The sequence below is a fragment of the Anas acuta genome, chromosome 18 (genome assembly GCF_963932015.1).
Source record: "Anas acuta chromosome 18, bAnaAcu1.1, whole genome shotgun sequence".
NCBI classification, from domain to species: domain Eukaryota; kingdom Metazoa; phylum Chordata; class Aves; order Anseriformes; family Anatidae; genus Anas; species Anas acuta.
In genome coordinates this window covers 1387822-1402410 of record NC_088996.1, presented here as the reverse complement: position 1 = coordinate 1402410, position 14589 = coordinate 1387822, and the positions used below count along the sequence as shown (strand labels likewise).

Sequence of the window (14589 nt, the reverse complement as noted above, 5' to 3'; positions counted from 1 at the left end):
AGGTTGTTTGATTACTTGTTCCAATATCTCTCTGACGGGAATTATAATTTCCAGGTTTCTTCTCTCCATCTCTTTTAAAACTAGAAAATACATGTATACTCTCCCTGGCCCAGTCTCCTAGAGAACCAGAGACAGCTGCTATTACTCCAGCCTTGTATATCTCAAACTGTTTGGGAACATTTAACTATCTGAGTACTCTCCAACCTGTTCTCCAAACTGATAACTGCAGTTTCTATTGTCTTGTTGCTGAAGGTTCTTGGCTTAGTCATGTGATTGATAGTCACATATCTTTTTAGTGACAATGTTTTAAAAAGGCATTAAATTCTGTAGCCATCTCAGCAGCATCCACAATTATCTACAGAACACAGGCAGCACATTCCATTGCCTTCTCCCGGCTACAGAAATGCTTATAAAACCTTTTTCTCATGAACCTGTACAATTGTGCTATGGGTTTCCCAGTTTTCTCTAGCTGCTTGTGCTATTTTCTATTTATCCTGAAGGGTTTCACCTCTTTGAACTATGTACATCTTTATACTATCTATTCTAGCATCTCAACTTCACAAACAGGTAATAATTTATCTAGGTTGTTCCCTAGCTCTTCTTATCTAGGCGATGAGCTAGTATTTGTATCCTTGAGGTCAGCTGCCACCAATACTGACTTCCTTGGCCCTGGAGAAATAGGCTATTGCACCTCTGTGGGTCTTTTTGTTCTTAAAACCATGGAGAAGCTGGTACAAGTTCATCACAAGCTCCACTACAGTGATCTGCAGTGTGGATTTTCCCAACCCACACCATAGCTGGGGTGAAGAACTTCAGAGCACAGGAGCTGCAGGACCACAGTAAAGCTAAGTCTTTTGGCTGACCTGGGAGGAGTGTCCGGGTATCTTCATGATTTGCTCAGCCTTATATCTCACCAAAGGATGCCAGGCTTCCCAAAGAAGCGATTGCTAACACTATACTGTGGAGTTGCCTTTGTGTAGGTCTCAAAGGTGAAATGGTATGCTGAGCCAGGAGCAAATCTACCACTCCCAGCAAACAGGTTTCATCCTTTCCACGAGCTCTCATAATACTTCTGGCATCAGAAGCCCAAGGGAAACTGGAAAGAACACAGGTTAGCTGTGGGGATAGTAAACAGTCAGCAGCTCCATGCATGTTGTTCCCTTTATGAAGAATTTCTGCCCAAGAATCAGCCGGTGTCCAGGTGGAAAAAAAATGTCATTTAGGAGCTCACTGAACCTAAACTGTACCAAATAAAAAATAATAATAATAATAAAATAATAATAATAATAATAAATAAAAAAAAAAAACTTGGGATAGCATGGGGGCCTCTGCTCTCTGTACCTTATTGCTGCTCTAGTCAGATAATACTCTCTGCATTTGTGTTCTGCAGACTGAAGATTATCTCAAGCACAAGATCAGAAACAGGCCTGAGAGATCAGACCTGGTCAACATGCACATTTTACAAGGTAAGCCTGCCTGAGATTCTCCCACTTACTCCTTGTTTCTCCTGCCTGTGACTCATGTCTCTCCTGCCCCACTTGAGTTCCTTTCAGGACCCTCATCACAATTAACTTTGCCCCAGCTGCTCATGAGGGCCACAGTCAAAGGGACATTGTATGGAATGGGACGTTGTATGGTATTTGGTTCAGACCTGACCTTCAGGAGGCAGGAGACACACTTTTCCCGACAGGAGCAGGAACAAGGCCATCTAATCTTTGTCCCACCTCTGGCAGGTACCAGTATGAGATGGTCTAGAAGACAGTGGGATATAGAACAGCTGTGAAAGAATACTTTGTTACACAGAGGTGTAGAGGTCTGATCCTCACAAAGTGCATACCATGGGCATTTGTGGTGAAATCCTCGTAGCAGGTAGTTGTAATAACCTCCTAAAGGTGGACTTTTTTTTTTTTTTTTTTTGCCATAATTCTCATTATGTGTCTATTGATGTTGATAGAATCAATGACCCAAGCATAGCCATACAAAAAAAGGTTGAGCTCTGGTACCAGTCAGTGAGACCCAGCAGCTCTCCCCCCTCTCCCAGCCTGGTGTCCCCTCCCAGCCAGGGAGCTGGCAGTGCTCTGCTGCATCCCGTCACAGACAGCAGGACTCTGCGGTGTCCCTCGTTATCTTCAGAGATAACAAGCTCCTTAGAGACAAGGAGGATGTGCAGTCCCTCCTTGAGTCCTTTTAGTCCCTTAGAAGAAGCAGATTACTCTCTGGGAACTGTAAATGCTGGCCTCTGCTCTCAGTATGGATGCAGTTCATATTTCTTTTTCCTCTGGCATGCAAGAGGTTTAAGCCCAGAGTCTGTGACAGATCAGTGCCACTCTCTTAATTTACCCTTTTCTTTCCATCTGAAAATGAGCCAGCATCACTGGCCATTTAACAGGTGGAAATTGTCTTTCCCTTAGGTTAAATAATTGAAGCAAATATGAACTGGAATTGGGGCCAGGAGCTGTAAAACAGATGTGGAAATGGCTGCAGTCACCAGGCGTTGACAGGGCCAGCGAGATAGAGCTGGAGGAGAGGTGGTACAGAGATGGCCGGGCTGTGCATTAAGCACGCTGTCTGTGCTGCCCCACAAACACTTGGCCTAGGCCTCTGCTCCCACAAAGAGGTGTGCCCTGGATTTTCACGGACTTACAGGCCCATTTGGTTCATAACATGACATAGACATGATTGAAATCGGGCAGCTGAGACACTTGCTGTCATCTAAATGTCTTCCAGACACACCTACTACTGTTCATCTCAAGATGCTCATGTGGTTCCTTTTCATACGTAATCTGAGTCCTTAGATGAACTCTCATGACCTCGTTCAGAGTTTTCTTTATTGTCTAGTATGAAGCTTGTATTGCCTACAGAATCTCTTCCAGAAGACTGTCCAGTCTTTGAAGGCAGCACAGCTTAGATGCAGCCCTTCTTACTTTAAACCCCAGAGTGTATAGGTATAGTCTAGTGTAGGGTCCTGCTCCCTGACTACCAGAGTGCTCTGGTGCTACCAGAGGTGTCAGAGAATCTTTATTTGGGAAATCACCACTGTCTTTTGTAATTGGCCACTCTTCTTTCACCACTCAGAAAGTTAGAGCTTCTCAGTTTGTTTTGGTCTGGTAGTAGCTTCCAGATCTAGCTGCCTTTGTTATGCTCCTTTCCACCAGCTTGTTTTTCCCCTGAAGGCCTGAACACTGCCCTCATGCTGCCTCCAAACATTCCACTCTTGAAGAATTTGCTTTTTATTTTCCAGTGTAAGGCTTTTGGTCCAGTTGTCAAACTCTGTTAACGGTTCTTTCCTCCAGCTGTTTCTTCAGAAGTAGGGATCCACCTGCTTTAGGCCACAAGGGCCAATGGGCTCCTGGCAGGCAGGAGTCAGAGTCCACTTTTGCTCTCATGTTAGTCACAGCTTAATGAAATTTCCATTGCAGATCATTTCTGGGCCTTGGGAAGGATGGTCTGGCTGCAGACTGGGTTTGCAAGCCCAGGTTAGGAAACAGAAGTTTTTACCTGGGAATGGGGAAGCTTGACCTCAGGCTCAGAGGAAGACGCATGTCCCTAAATCCCATCTTGCTTCCCAGTCTCAGTACAGCTCCTGCTGGACACTGAGCCATGTCTTGGCCACAGTCCAGAAAGCTGTGCTGAGGGGGAAGTATGTTCTCACTGAGCAATGTGCTTACGGATGCCCCAGGTCCTGAACTGATGCCTTCCATTTGGCCTTTTAGACTCAGCTGCAGAAGGGTCCATTCAGTCTACTCAAATGAAGCTGAAAAGAGCCAGACTGGCAGATGATCTCAATGAAAAGATTGCTCTCAGGCCGGGTCCTTTGGAGTTGGTGGAGAAGAATATTATTCCTGTCGACTCAGCTGTGAAAGAGGCCATAAAAGGTAGTGAAGTGAGCATGTATTTTGTGTCGTGTGCATGGCATGGGGCAGGGGCTGTCAAGGTTACACAGATGTCAAGCGGCAACTGCAGAAAGTGATTGACCTAGAGTTAGGAGCAGTGCCTGCATATTATTTAAAATTCCTTATTTTTCACCGTACTATTGCAGTCCAGCACAGACTGTGCTATCTCACCTAGGTCTATAAAAAGAGATCTCTCATCTTCTTAGTGCTGCGCTAAGACCATGGGAAAACGAATCATTTCTCAGCCATGTCTTCTCAGAGAGAACACCTCGTCTCTTACTCTTCCTTCCCTGCCCAAGGCTTTGAGCATGTAAATGGTATTGCAGGAGAAAGGTCATTCCTTCCTCCCTCATGTGGGAGAAGGCTTGGGTGCACACATGTGGGCATTAGGCTGGTCTGGATGCTCCCACTTGTGACCTGCCAAGCTTTGACAACCCAACAAGCAGGAGTGAAATAGCCCCATTTCAGAGAGGCTGACATTCTTTTTTTTTTCCACTGATGCCAGTGGCACACAAGGTCCAACAGAGTAGAGGGGAAGTGAAAGCATCACTGGGGTGCTAGACTGCTGGGGAATACACGGAGCAGCCTGCATCCCAAAGCATGCTATGCTCCTCCCAGCCATTTTCCACGCTGTTTATGCATAAGCTCAGTGTTCCTCTATTATCCACCTCCCAGCTGGAGGAGGGATGCAGAATCCCCTGCAGTTATTTCCCCCATACTGCTGCAGGGAGGCCAGTGCGGGAGCTGACACTAAGGAAAATGGTGACTCAGAGCTCACCAGTACCAAGAAGGCAGAGAAAGGAGCAGGAAACCTGCAGCATCCTGCTAGCCCAGCAGCCCACATTTTTGAAGTCTGGGCTTATCCCTCCACATCCAAACTGGACCTCAGGTCTCAAGTGGGGCACTGAGAGCTGTTTTGCCTCCAGGAACTCCTTGTTCTCTTGCTCTTGGTTCCTAAATTAATGAGATTATTTCCATTGGCGTAGTCCCATGTTAAGTATCTATTCTGGATTCAGAACAAGCTGGGGACAGTAGCAGGGCTCTGGGATATGAGGGGTCTGAACTACAGGAGCAATGCAAAAAATGGGAACTGAAACAGGAAGCGCTTTGACTTTGGTTTCATCTCAGAAACCAGCAGAAACATGAAATACTGCAGGCTCAGAAACTCCTTTTCCTGTACTGCAATTGTTGCTGCTCTTCATTTTCCCTCTGCAAAGTGCACATAGAGTGTGGTCAGTGGTTCCTTCAGTACGGTTCTTGAGCCACCCTGGTTTCAGCATTTCACAGATCTTGCCTTTGAAGGCAAAATGTTCCAGGACTCTGAAGAGGAATTTTTAGGGAGAGCTTTTAAGGAGAGTTCAAGCAAAATCTCCTCAGTCACTTATCAAAGGAGAGGAGTGGGAAAAAAAAAAAAAAAAAAGAGAGAGAGAGAGAAACCATTAAAAAAATCCCCTTTTTATAAACAATCAAGGCAGTTTGAATATGACTTCATCCACTGGAGCCAAGGCTTGGAGGCTGGGCAAAGCACATGTCAAATTTGAACAATGTTTGTCTCCAGCTGCCATGTCAGGAGCTTGTAGTAAATAGAGATTTACAGGACAAAACTGTTAAAAACAAAAGTCTGGATTAAAATGATTTAGTCAATTTTAAAATCTCTCCCTTTTGCCATAGCCTTCCATCAATCATCTGCTGGGGAAAAACTTTCCCTGTAAGCCAGTTTTATCCCATTTCAGGTGAAACACACAGCATGTTAGGGTCCAGCAGGAAGTTAGTCCAGCAAGAAGCTATTTGGGTGCCATGAGAAGGAGGTGCTGCAGCTGCACCAGCGACACAAACTCAGTCCTCAGGCTTCTGTAGAAGAAAGCCTCAAGCTGAAGGATCCTCAAACTGATTTTTGAAGTCAGAGGCACTTTGTGGTGCTCACAGCTTGGGGCAGAAGTTTGAAAAAAGAGCAGAGGCAAGCACTGAGACTTCTGAACATTAAGCCTTTTGTTTTTGCAATACCAGAAAGATGACAGGATTTAAAATCATTTTACTTTAACCTTGGAATCTCAACTGTTTATATAGTGGAAAGTTCAGCTGACATGTTCCTCTAATCACCTCCGACAGGGCAAGTGGAAAGTGCCAGACCCCAACCGAAAGCCCTAACATCCCAGTGACAGGAGGCCGCCAGTGCCCTACATAGCTGAGCAGTGATATAAGAACCTTTTTTTACCAGGTCCTTGTCATCACTTTGTCCAATACATTTGAGAGGACAATACCCAGTGCATTAAAAACAGCCCCAAGCAAACACCATTCTGCCTGAGATTACAGCAGAGACATGGGATCATGAAACTACATGGTCAGCCCTGGGCTGGGTGAGAGATACAGATAAGGACAGCGCTCCCCGCTCCGCACAGGCCACCAGTATCAGGCAGCAGGATGCAGCACATTCCTGTCATGCCCTGGGCTGCTGCTGTGTCCTGAAGGTCCCCTGGGCTCTGTGCTTTGGCACATTTTCTCCTCACATGCCTGTCAAATGCCAGCCCAGCGGAAGTCTTGGAGATCTACAAGTCCCTCTGCTTGAGTGATTATTCCCAGAAGAGGATGCCCACACTTGTCTGCAGACACCCCAGTGCAAGGGATCATACAGCCTTGTGTTTCCTCGGGGAAGGTACAACCTCTGATGGCAGCTGTAGAGGAGAGGGGACAGGCCCTATTTCCAGACACACATGAGGAACCCCAGGATGTGGGGAGCAGGGAGGAGAGAGGCTCTCCACAAGACACTGTTGCTCTCATATTCCTATGCCTGCCTGCCCCAGAGCTGCCATGGCAAGTGTACTGTTGAGCTGTTTGCATTTCTCTGCCAAGCAGACAGAGCAGCTTCCTCGGAACACCAGGGTCACAGAGGAGGCTGCTGCTGTTGACACTTGCAGAACTGTGGATAGGGACAGGCACAGTGCACAGGACGCAGAGCCGTGTTGTCAGGATACCAGTAACTGTTGACTGTCTGGGACCTCTTCCCAACACAACCCCATGGCAGGCGGGCCCTCCTTCTGCAGGGGTCTAGCTGCTGGTGGCTCAGGGACCCACCCTGGGGCGGGCAGCCAGGGCTCCCTGCACTCTCACCCACCCTGGCACCACAAGCTGGAGCAAGCCGAGATAAGCCTTTATCTCTGAGATAGGGGCAGGAGGGTGCGTGTCAGTGAGAAGGTGCACATTGCTACAGAAGCCGCACAGACAGGTGGAGGCTTGTCCCTGGGCCCTTCCTATTTCCCTATTTGTCACCTCGCTATCAGCATGCCAAGCTGCCTGACAAATGCCAGACGTGAGCACGAGGAGATTATGAGCATGACCACGCTGCTCCTTCCTCTGCCCCCACCTGCAGTTCTCCCAAAGCTCACATGAGAGCTCTTCTTTTTTCAGCACTTCATTTATCAGTAAAAGCCTGGGGTCAAAAGCTCTTGCCCATCTGACTATGAGGAGGAGCTCTGCAGGGAGCTTGCAGAGAATCAATATCTGGGGCAGGCCTTGTGGCAGTCAGGACGTAACAGCAGCTAACTGAAGCGTTTCATGTGGCTGATGTTTGTGGACAGCCACAGGACCTGGAAGCTGCTGTCCAGCTGCAGCCAGGTGCACTCACGTTGGCTCTTCTGCCATGACAGCGTCACCCTCCACATCAGTTTCAACCTCAGTTCTTCTGCTGAGGATCACTAAGTGCGATCGAGATGCTTGGCAGACTGGGGAGAGAGACTAATGCCCCTCTCCTCGTTTCAGTCCAAAGGCAGGTCGGGACAGCTGAGCTGCTCTGAGCCAGCCCAGTGTACTTGTGCTCTCTCAGAGCCTCCTGCCTCTGACAAAGTCATTTGGCTCTAGGGGACTGGCCTGCAGGATTCTTTTCCAGTCAAACCAGTGATGCTGTCCTCGGTCAATGGTTTGCCATGGGATGAGGCATTTGAACACCTTGAGCACCAAGTCCTCAGCCTGTAGCAAGACGTGAAAAAGGGGACACGTAGGAAACTGACCTGGTCCCGCACATGACCAGGGACTGCAGGGCACACTGCGGTTTCCGAGCGATCTGAGCACTCCCCGCGCTGCCTTGTGCTCACCCCATCCCTCCAGCCGGGGACAGCCCAACCGCTGGCTGCGACCGGCGCCCGCTCCAGCCGGGGCTGCGGAGCCCGCGGCCAGGAGCCGGGAACAGGCGGGCGCCGCTGCCCTGGGGGGGGCCGACGGGCGGGGACGGGAGGGCACGCCACTGACCGCCGCTTCCCCGCACCCGGCAGGTACGCAGGTGAACTTCCCCAAGCCATCCGACGCGTTCGCCTTTGAGGAGGACAGCAGCAATGACGGCCTGTCCCCGGAGCAGGTCAGAAGCGAGGACTCCCAGGGCTCCACGGAGTCGTCGGCGGGCACCAAAGCCTCGGAGCCGGCCCCGCCGGCGCCCTCGGGGACGCCCCAGGTGGGTGGCGCGGCCCGGCCCGGCAGAGGGGGACTGGGGTTAGCTGGGGCACTGAGGTAGGCAGGGATAGACTGGGGAGACAGGAAGGTTATAGGGGACTGGGATAGCCTGTGGGAACTGGGGAGAGAGGGCTGGGGTAGGCATGATAAGACTGGAGTGGATGGGGTGACTGGAGAAGACTTTGGGCAGGGGAAGAGGGTGGCAGGTGTCCGATTCAGGAAAAGAGACACGTCCGCTGAATATGGGTGCTCCAGACACACTGCTGTGAGCCCAGGGACACCAGGCTGTACTTTCCCCAGGGACTGCATCAGGTTTCCAAGCTCTCCATCTCCTTTCTCTGTGCCAAGAGACCTCTGCAGCCTGGTCGGGGCCCTCTGAGACTGCCTTTGAGAGGGCAGTGTATCAGCACTGCGGTGCAGAGCTGCTGCAGCTCAGCCCCTGGCTGACGGAGTTGGGTGCAGCCCCTCGTCCTGTAGGAACTGAGCACCAGTGTGGAGGGAAGGTTGTCTGTGGGGACAGGCTGTCCAGGGGGCCTGCATCTGCCCCACATCCTCTCACACTGCACCTCTTCCTTTCAGGATCACCCCCACAGCACTGAGGGCAATGCAGCAGAGCTGGCCTCAGGGCAGAGCAGCCAGTGCGACAGCCCCAAGCAAGCACCAGGACAGGACAGCCCACCCCTCCCAGTGCCCTCTGTGGTGAAGGTAATGTCTTCATGCCCAGGCTCCCTAGGAGAGGGAACAAGCACAGGGCAGGTGGCAGCAGCTAAGCCCAAAATACCCAGGTGCTGCACCCCATGTGTCTGGCAAGTTTAGGGGTTTGGCCTTGAAGGCCTGGAATAATGAAGGGAGATGGATCCCATTGTCAACTACTGCATGTTGACGTCATTTTTTAACTGTAAAAGGTAGAGCTTTGGTCCCTGCTCAAGGTGATTGAACAGTTCCTTTATTGGAAATATCCCCTGGAGCTTTAAACAGGAGATACAGAGCAATAGAGAAATACCTTCAAGGCAAGGAAGGTCATTCTCCTTCTCATGTGCTCTTTCGCACATCTGGGATGAAATGTTGCCCTTGGGGAGTCACACACGTTTAGCTGCTCATGGAGCTGGGCTGTAAGGCTGCCAGCAGGATGTGCCCTTGCTCTGCCAGGTCTCCAAATTCCCACAGGAGTGACAGGATCTCTCCACTAATTCTTTTCCATCTTGTACCAACAGTCAAAATCTTCCAGTGATAGCAAGAACCGTCACAAAAAGCCCAAAGACACCAAGCCCAAGGTGAAGAAGCTGAAATATCATCAGTACATCCCTCCAGACCAGAAGGCAGAAAAGTCCCCTCCTCCCATGGATTCTGCATATGCCAGACTCCTCCAGCAGCAGCAGCTCTTTCTGCAGCTCCAGATCCTCAGTCAGCAGCAACAGCAGCAACAGCAGCAGCAGCAGCAGCAGCAACAGCAACACTTCAGCTACCCAGGGATGCACCAAGGGCAGATAAAGTGAGTGACAATGTGCCAGTATCAGGGCTTAGTCCTGTCTCCCTCCAAGCTTTCCTCTTCCCTGCCCATCTGTGCCAGTGCAAAGGGGATAAATGCATGCAAAGGAATCATAAAAACTTCAAAGTATAGCAGTGTCCTGAAAAGCTGTTCTGGCTTTGTGCACTGGTTGGGGAACCTGTGACGTGCTGGTAGGTCACCAGCAATCTCCTTGCAGCCCAAACCAGTGTTCCTGGGGGTTGGTGGTCCTTCAAGTCTCGTACAGGAGATAGGAGCCTCAAGGGAGCAGAGAGATGGTATGTCATGTAGCATTGGGCACAGAGACCCTGGAGGACAGACATGTTATCCCAAATCTCCTTTGTTATTTCAGGCAATCAAATGAGCAAATGGTCAAAAGTTCAAATTCTTCATCAACTTCTGTCAACAACACCCCTCTTTCTCCTGTGAAAACCACCTTTTCAGGCCAGACTTGTGTCTCATCTATCAAGCCAGGCCCTCTGCCATCTAACCTGGATGATCTGAAAGTGAGTTAAAACTTTGTCACCACAGGAGCAGACTCTCATAGCCTGAATGTGCTTTGCTACCCCTTATGTGTGCAGTGTAGTGCAGCAGGCTGTGCTACAGGGACCAACTGTATTACAGACCAGCAAACCAGAACCACCACACTATGTGCAAACCCAGGCATACAGCATGATGAATCAGGAATCGATTGGTATTGTGGTAACTAAAAACGTGGACTTTCTGCTCTGTGGGTATCACATGGGTGCATTGCTCCAGTGCACATATCAGCAAACCCTGCATCTTGAGTTGGCTGCAGGCCAGGGTATCAGGTCAAAGTCTAGAGAACAATCTGTGCTGCTGCTCCTGTAGCTCATGACCCCATAACTTCAGTAGTTTTATGATGGATATCTTGGATACTGCTAGCAGACTAGACGGAATGTGTCAGCATTGCCTTGACACCAACTCAGTGACTCAGCTTCTCAGTGGTCATTGCAAGCCCATGCTGCAGTTCCTCTGCCAGCAGCATCCAGGCCAGCTTAGCTGTCTGGAGAAGCAGGTATCCCCTAGAGTCCGCGGCTATGAGCACTGATTTGAGTAGTATCTAAATCTCTAACATAGGCAAGAGAGGCAGGGAACAAGGGAGAATCATTCAAATCACTGATTCTTTTATAATTTGTTAACAGAGCCTCAGCCATAGGGAAGGCCAATATTTTTTTAGAAGCAGGGACCTAGGGGAAATGAATTTCTCCATCGTTGTTAGATGGAGAAATAAGATGAGGTAGAAATAACATGTGCCTGGTCATAGCAGTAGCTTTGCTCAGATGCCTGAACCTGGTGCAGATGCCTGAACACAGAGTAGCTGGCTTCAGAGATCTGTGGTCATGTTATCTGAGCTAAAGGATAGTTCCTGGGCTGTGTGGAAAGTCCTCTGCTCAGGTAGATGCTACTGCTAGGAGAGGAATCATGGCTTATTTCCATGGCTCAGGGACCACTGCTGGTTCACGGAGAGCAGTCACAGTTTCTGGAGGAAAAAAGGTTTTCCTATTAGGAAAGATCAGGGTCCTGTGGTAGTCGGGGCTGTGCATGCTGACTGATCACCTCGGGAGCCAAAGCTTTAAAGCAGGAGGCATGGAATCTATGATATGCGGCTTGCTGTGAGAAATGTCAGGTTTCTAAAACACTCAGCTGGAAGGGGAAGCAAAAGGAATGATTATTGGTCACTTTTCTTCTAGGTGTCAGAACTGAGACAGCAGCTCCGAATAAGAGGCCTTCCTGTATCTGGTACCAAAACAGCACTGATGGAACGGCTGCGGCCCTTCCAGGAGTGCAGCAGCAATGCAGTGCCAAACTTCAGTGAGATCACAACTGTAACCTTTCCAGTCACTCCAACAAGCACCTTGTCAAATTACCAGTCGCAGTCCTCCACCAGCATGTTATCAAATGGCTTCTACCACTTTGGCAGCACCAGCTCCACCCCACCCATCTCTCCAGCCTCCTCCGACCTCTCTGTGAGTGGCTCTTTGCCAGACACATTCAATGATGGGCCCATGTCTTCTCCACAGTTTGGTCTTCAGCCATCTCCAGTCCATGGTAGTGCTGAAGAAAGCCTCATGAGTAGCATGAATGGAGGGAGCATTCAGCTGGAGCTGGAAGGGATTGACACAGAGAAAGACAAAATGCTGGTGGAGAAACAGAAGGTCATCAATGAATTGACATGGAAGCTGCAACAAGAGCAGAGGCATGTGGAAGAGCTACGGATGCAGCTCCAGAAGCGAAAGAGAAGCAATGGCCTTGAGGAAAAACAACAGCCCACTCAGCATTTCTTTGGTGTCCCCATCAAGCAAGAAAATGCAGTGTCCAGCTGCCCATTTGCATCCAAACAAACTGCCTTAAAAGGCCAAGCCAGCAGCTCAGATAAGTTAAGTAACTGTGGTGTGCCACAGCTGTCTCACATTGTAAATAGCCACTGCTTGGAGCCTGCGGGGCAAAGCACCATCACCTCTTCAACATTCCTGAGCCCTCAGTGTTCCCCCCAGCACTCTCCTCTCGGGGCTGCAAAGAGCCCGCAGCACATCAGCCTGCCACCGTCCCCTAATAGCCACTATCTCCTCTCGGTGTCCCCTGGCTCACAGGCAGAAGGGTGCAGCGGGTCCCCACAGACCAACAGTTGCCTTCGCACAGCATCGGTAAGTGGAGAGCACCCCAGCTGTCATCTTGGTGGTGAACACACTCATATCTGTGGCCATTCACACAAACATCTCTGACTGCTTTTCTATCAGGCTGGGACAGCTGACATCCAGGATGGGCACCCAGGGGGTTGGAGGAGCATGTGGGGCTGCCTGTAAGGCAGGGTAGCTGAGATGGAGAATGGGTTGGAAGCTAATGGCACTGCGGGGTCCTTTGCAGGGTGTTTCCTGAAGAACCATGCTGCCACCACATCCAATTGCCCTGGGGGAGCACAACCCAGCTCCTCTGTTCTGTGGAGCCCTGGCACAGCTCCTTATGCCCTGGGGGAGCCCTGGCACAGATCGCTCTTCCCCAGAGGACCTCAGCACAGCTCCCTGTGCCCCTGGGTGAGCACTGGCAAAGTTCCCTGTGTCCTGGGAGAGTCCTGGCACAGCTTCCTCTGCTGTGGAGGGACCTGGCACAACTCTCTGCCCTGGGGAAGCATTGGCACAGCTTCTTCTGTCCTAAAGGAGCCCTAACACATCTCCATGTCCCCTCAAGGGGAGGCTCTGGCACAGCTTGCTGCGCCCCTGGGGGAGTCCTGGCACAGCTTCCTCAGCCCCATGATGTTCTGGCACAGTTCTCTCCACCCTAGGGAAGCCCTGGCACAGCTTCCTCTGCCCCATGGAGCCCTGGCACAGCTCCCTCTGCCCCTAGGAGCCCTGGCACAGCTCTATCCTCAGTGGGGAAGCACCAGCATAGCTCCCTCTGCCCCTGGGAGGTCTCTGCCACATTTTTCTATGCCCATGGGGAAGCCCTGCAATACTCGTCAGCATCTTGCTAAGCCCCTGCAGCAGTGTAAGGCACTTTAACCACTAGGTTGAAGGAAGACAGTTACCCCAGTCATATGGAAAGCCTTTTCTTGGGGAGATGATAAAGCAGGGCTTGCCACTGGGACCTACAGTCAGGACAGAGCTTGTGTCGCCTCCTCAGGCCACCAGCACTGCAGAGCTGTCCCTTCAGTGTCTCCACTCCTCATTCAGCCCTCAGCGTGGTATGAAAGCTTGGAGAGGGAGGGGCACATGCTGCCAACACACAAAATAGCATAAAGGGCTGCTTATCACAGTCCCATTTCATCCTAACACCCTACCAGGGTTTCCCAGGCACTAGTAACACCCATCATATTTATTGTCTGTAAAGCATGCACAGTGGCTCCAGGTGCACAGCGCACCCGCGAAGTGTTTGGGCAGATGCACAGCAGGTGTGCACTGAGTGTGCAACAGGCTCACGCAAAGCAACCACCACTGCACACAGCGCTCACGCAGGACAGCTCAGGAGCCACAGCCCCACAGCCAGCACATTGAGCAGTGTGCAGTGTCAGGGGGGTGCAGTGTCAGGATGCAGCCTTGTCACTAAGCTGTTCAGAGGACAGCAATATAGGTGACATGGGCAGTCAGGCACGGTGCTGTCTGGTGGGCAGAGGGGAGCAGCACTGTTGGGGTGAGACAGGAGGAGAAACAGAGTGCTGCAGTGGGACAGGCAGCAGGGTGCAGTGCTGTGGGGTTGAAGTAGGCAACACGGGGAATGCTGCTGGGGTGATAGAGGCAATGGGGTGCATTGCTTTGGGTGATCTGGGCACAGAGCAGTGAATGCCGTGGGTAGGGTGCAGTGGCAACCTCAGCAGTGGGGCACAGAGCTGTGGTGCAACAAGCAGTGGGACAGAGCACCATGGTGCATTGCACAGTGAAGTGCAGTGCCGTGGGGCTATGCTCCAAGAGAGGCAGTGGGATTGCTCAGAACAACCAGAGAGCAGTCATAGGGCACCTCAAGGGTTCCTCCAGCTCTTTCCCCATTGTCAGAGCACAAGGAGCACATTTAGGGGTTGGCCTTGCAGTGTCCTGCAGGTCATCGTGGTTGTGAAACCAATGTCCTGGACTTCCCTGTGGGCCTCGAGACAAGGGGAACAGCAGTCACTGGACCTTTAGGTGATGTCCTTCCTGGAAGAGGGTGACCCTCTTGCTGGCAAAAAGCTGACACCAGTGTGCAGGTGTTTGGTATGGGCACAGAGAAGGCCTGTGGGCAGTGACTCTTTTGGGCAGT

At 50.8% G+C, this 14589-nt stretch overlaps 1 protein-coding gene across 15 annotated transcripts in view; it reads left to right on the top strand.

Moving 5' to 3' along the window:
* The window catches only part of MYOCD (myocardin), a 252907-nt gene that overhangs the window by 227447 nt on the left and 10871 nt on the right, over positions 1–14589 (top strand). For 12 of the 15 annotated variants that reach the window (XM_068655305.1, XM_068655292.1, XM_068655290.1 and 9 more), the window contains 7 exons: positions 1391–1466; positions 3714–3875; positions 8159–8334; positions 8913–9038; positions 9548–9825; positions 10193–10346; positions 11556–12509. In XM_068655305.1, coding sequence (XP_068511406.1) covers positions 1391–1466; positions 3714–3875; positions 8159–8334; positions 8913–9038; positions 9548–9825; positions 10193–10346; positions 11556–12509 — 1926 coding nt within the window. The remainder of the gene's footprint in view (positions 1–1390; positions 1467–3713; positions 3876–8158; positions 8335–8912; positions 9039–9547; positions 9826–10192; positions 10347–11555; positions 12510–14589) is intronic. The other 3 variants (XM_068655298.1, XM_068655301.1, XM_068655295.1) reach the window with 2 other exon arrangements.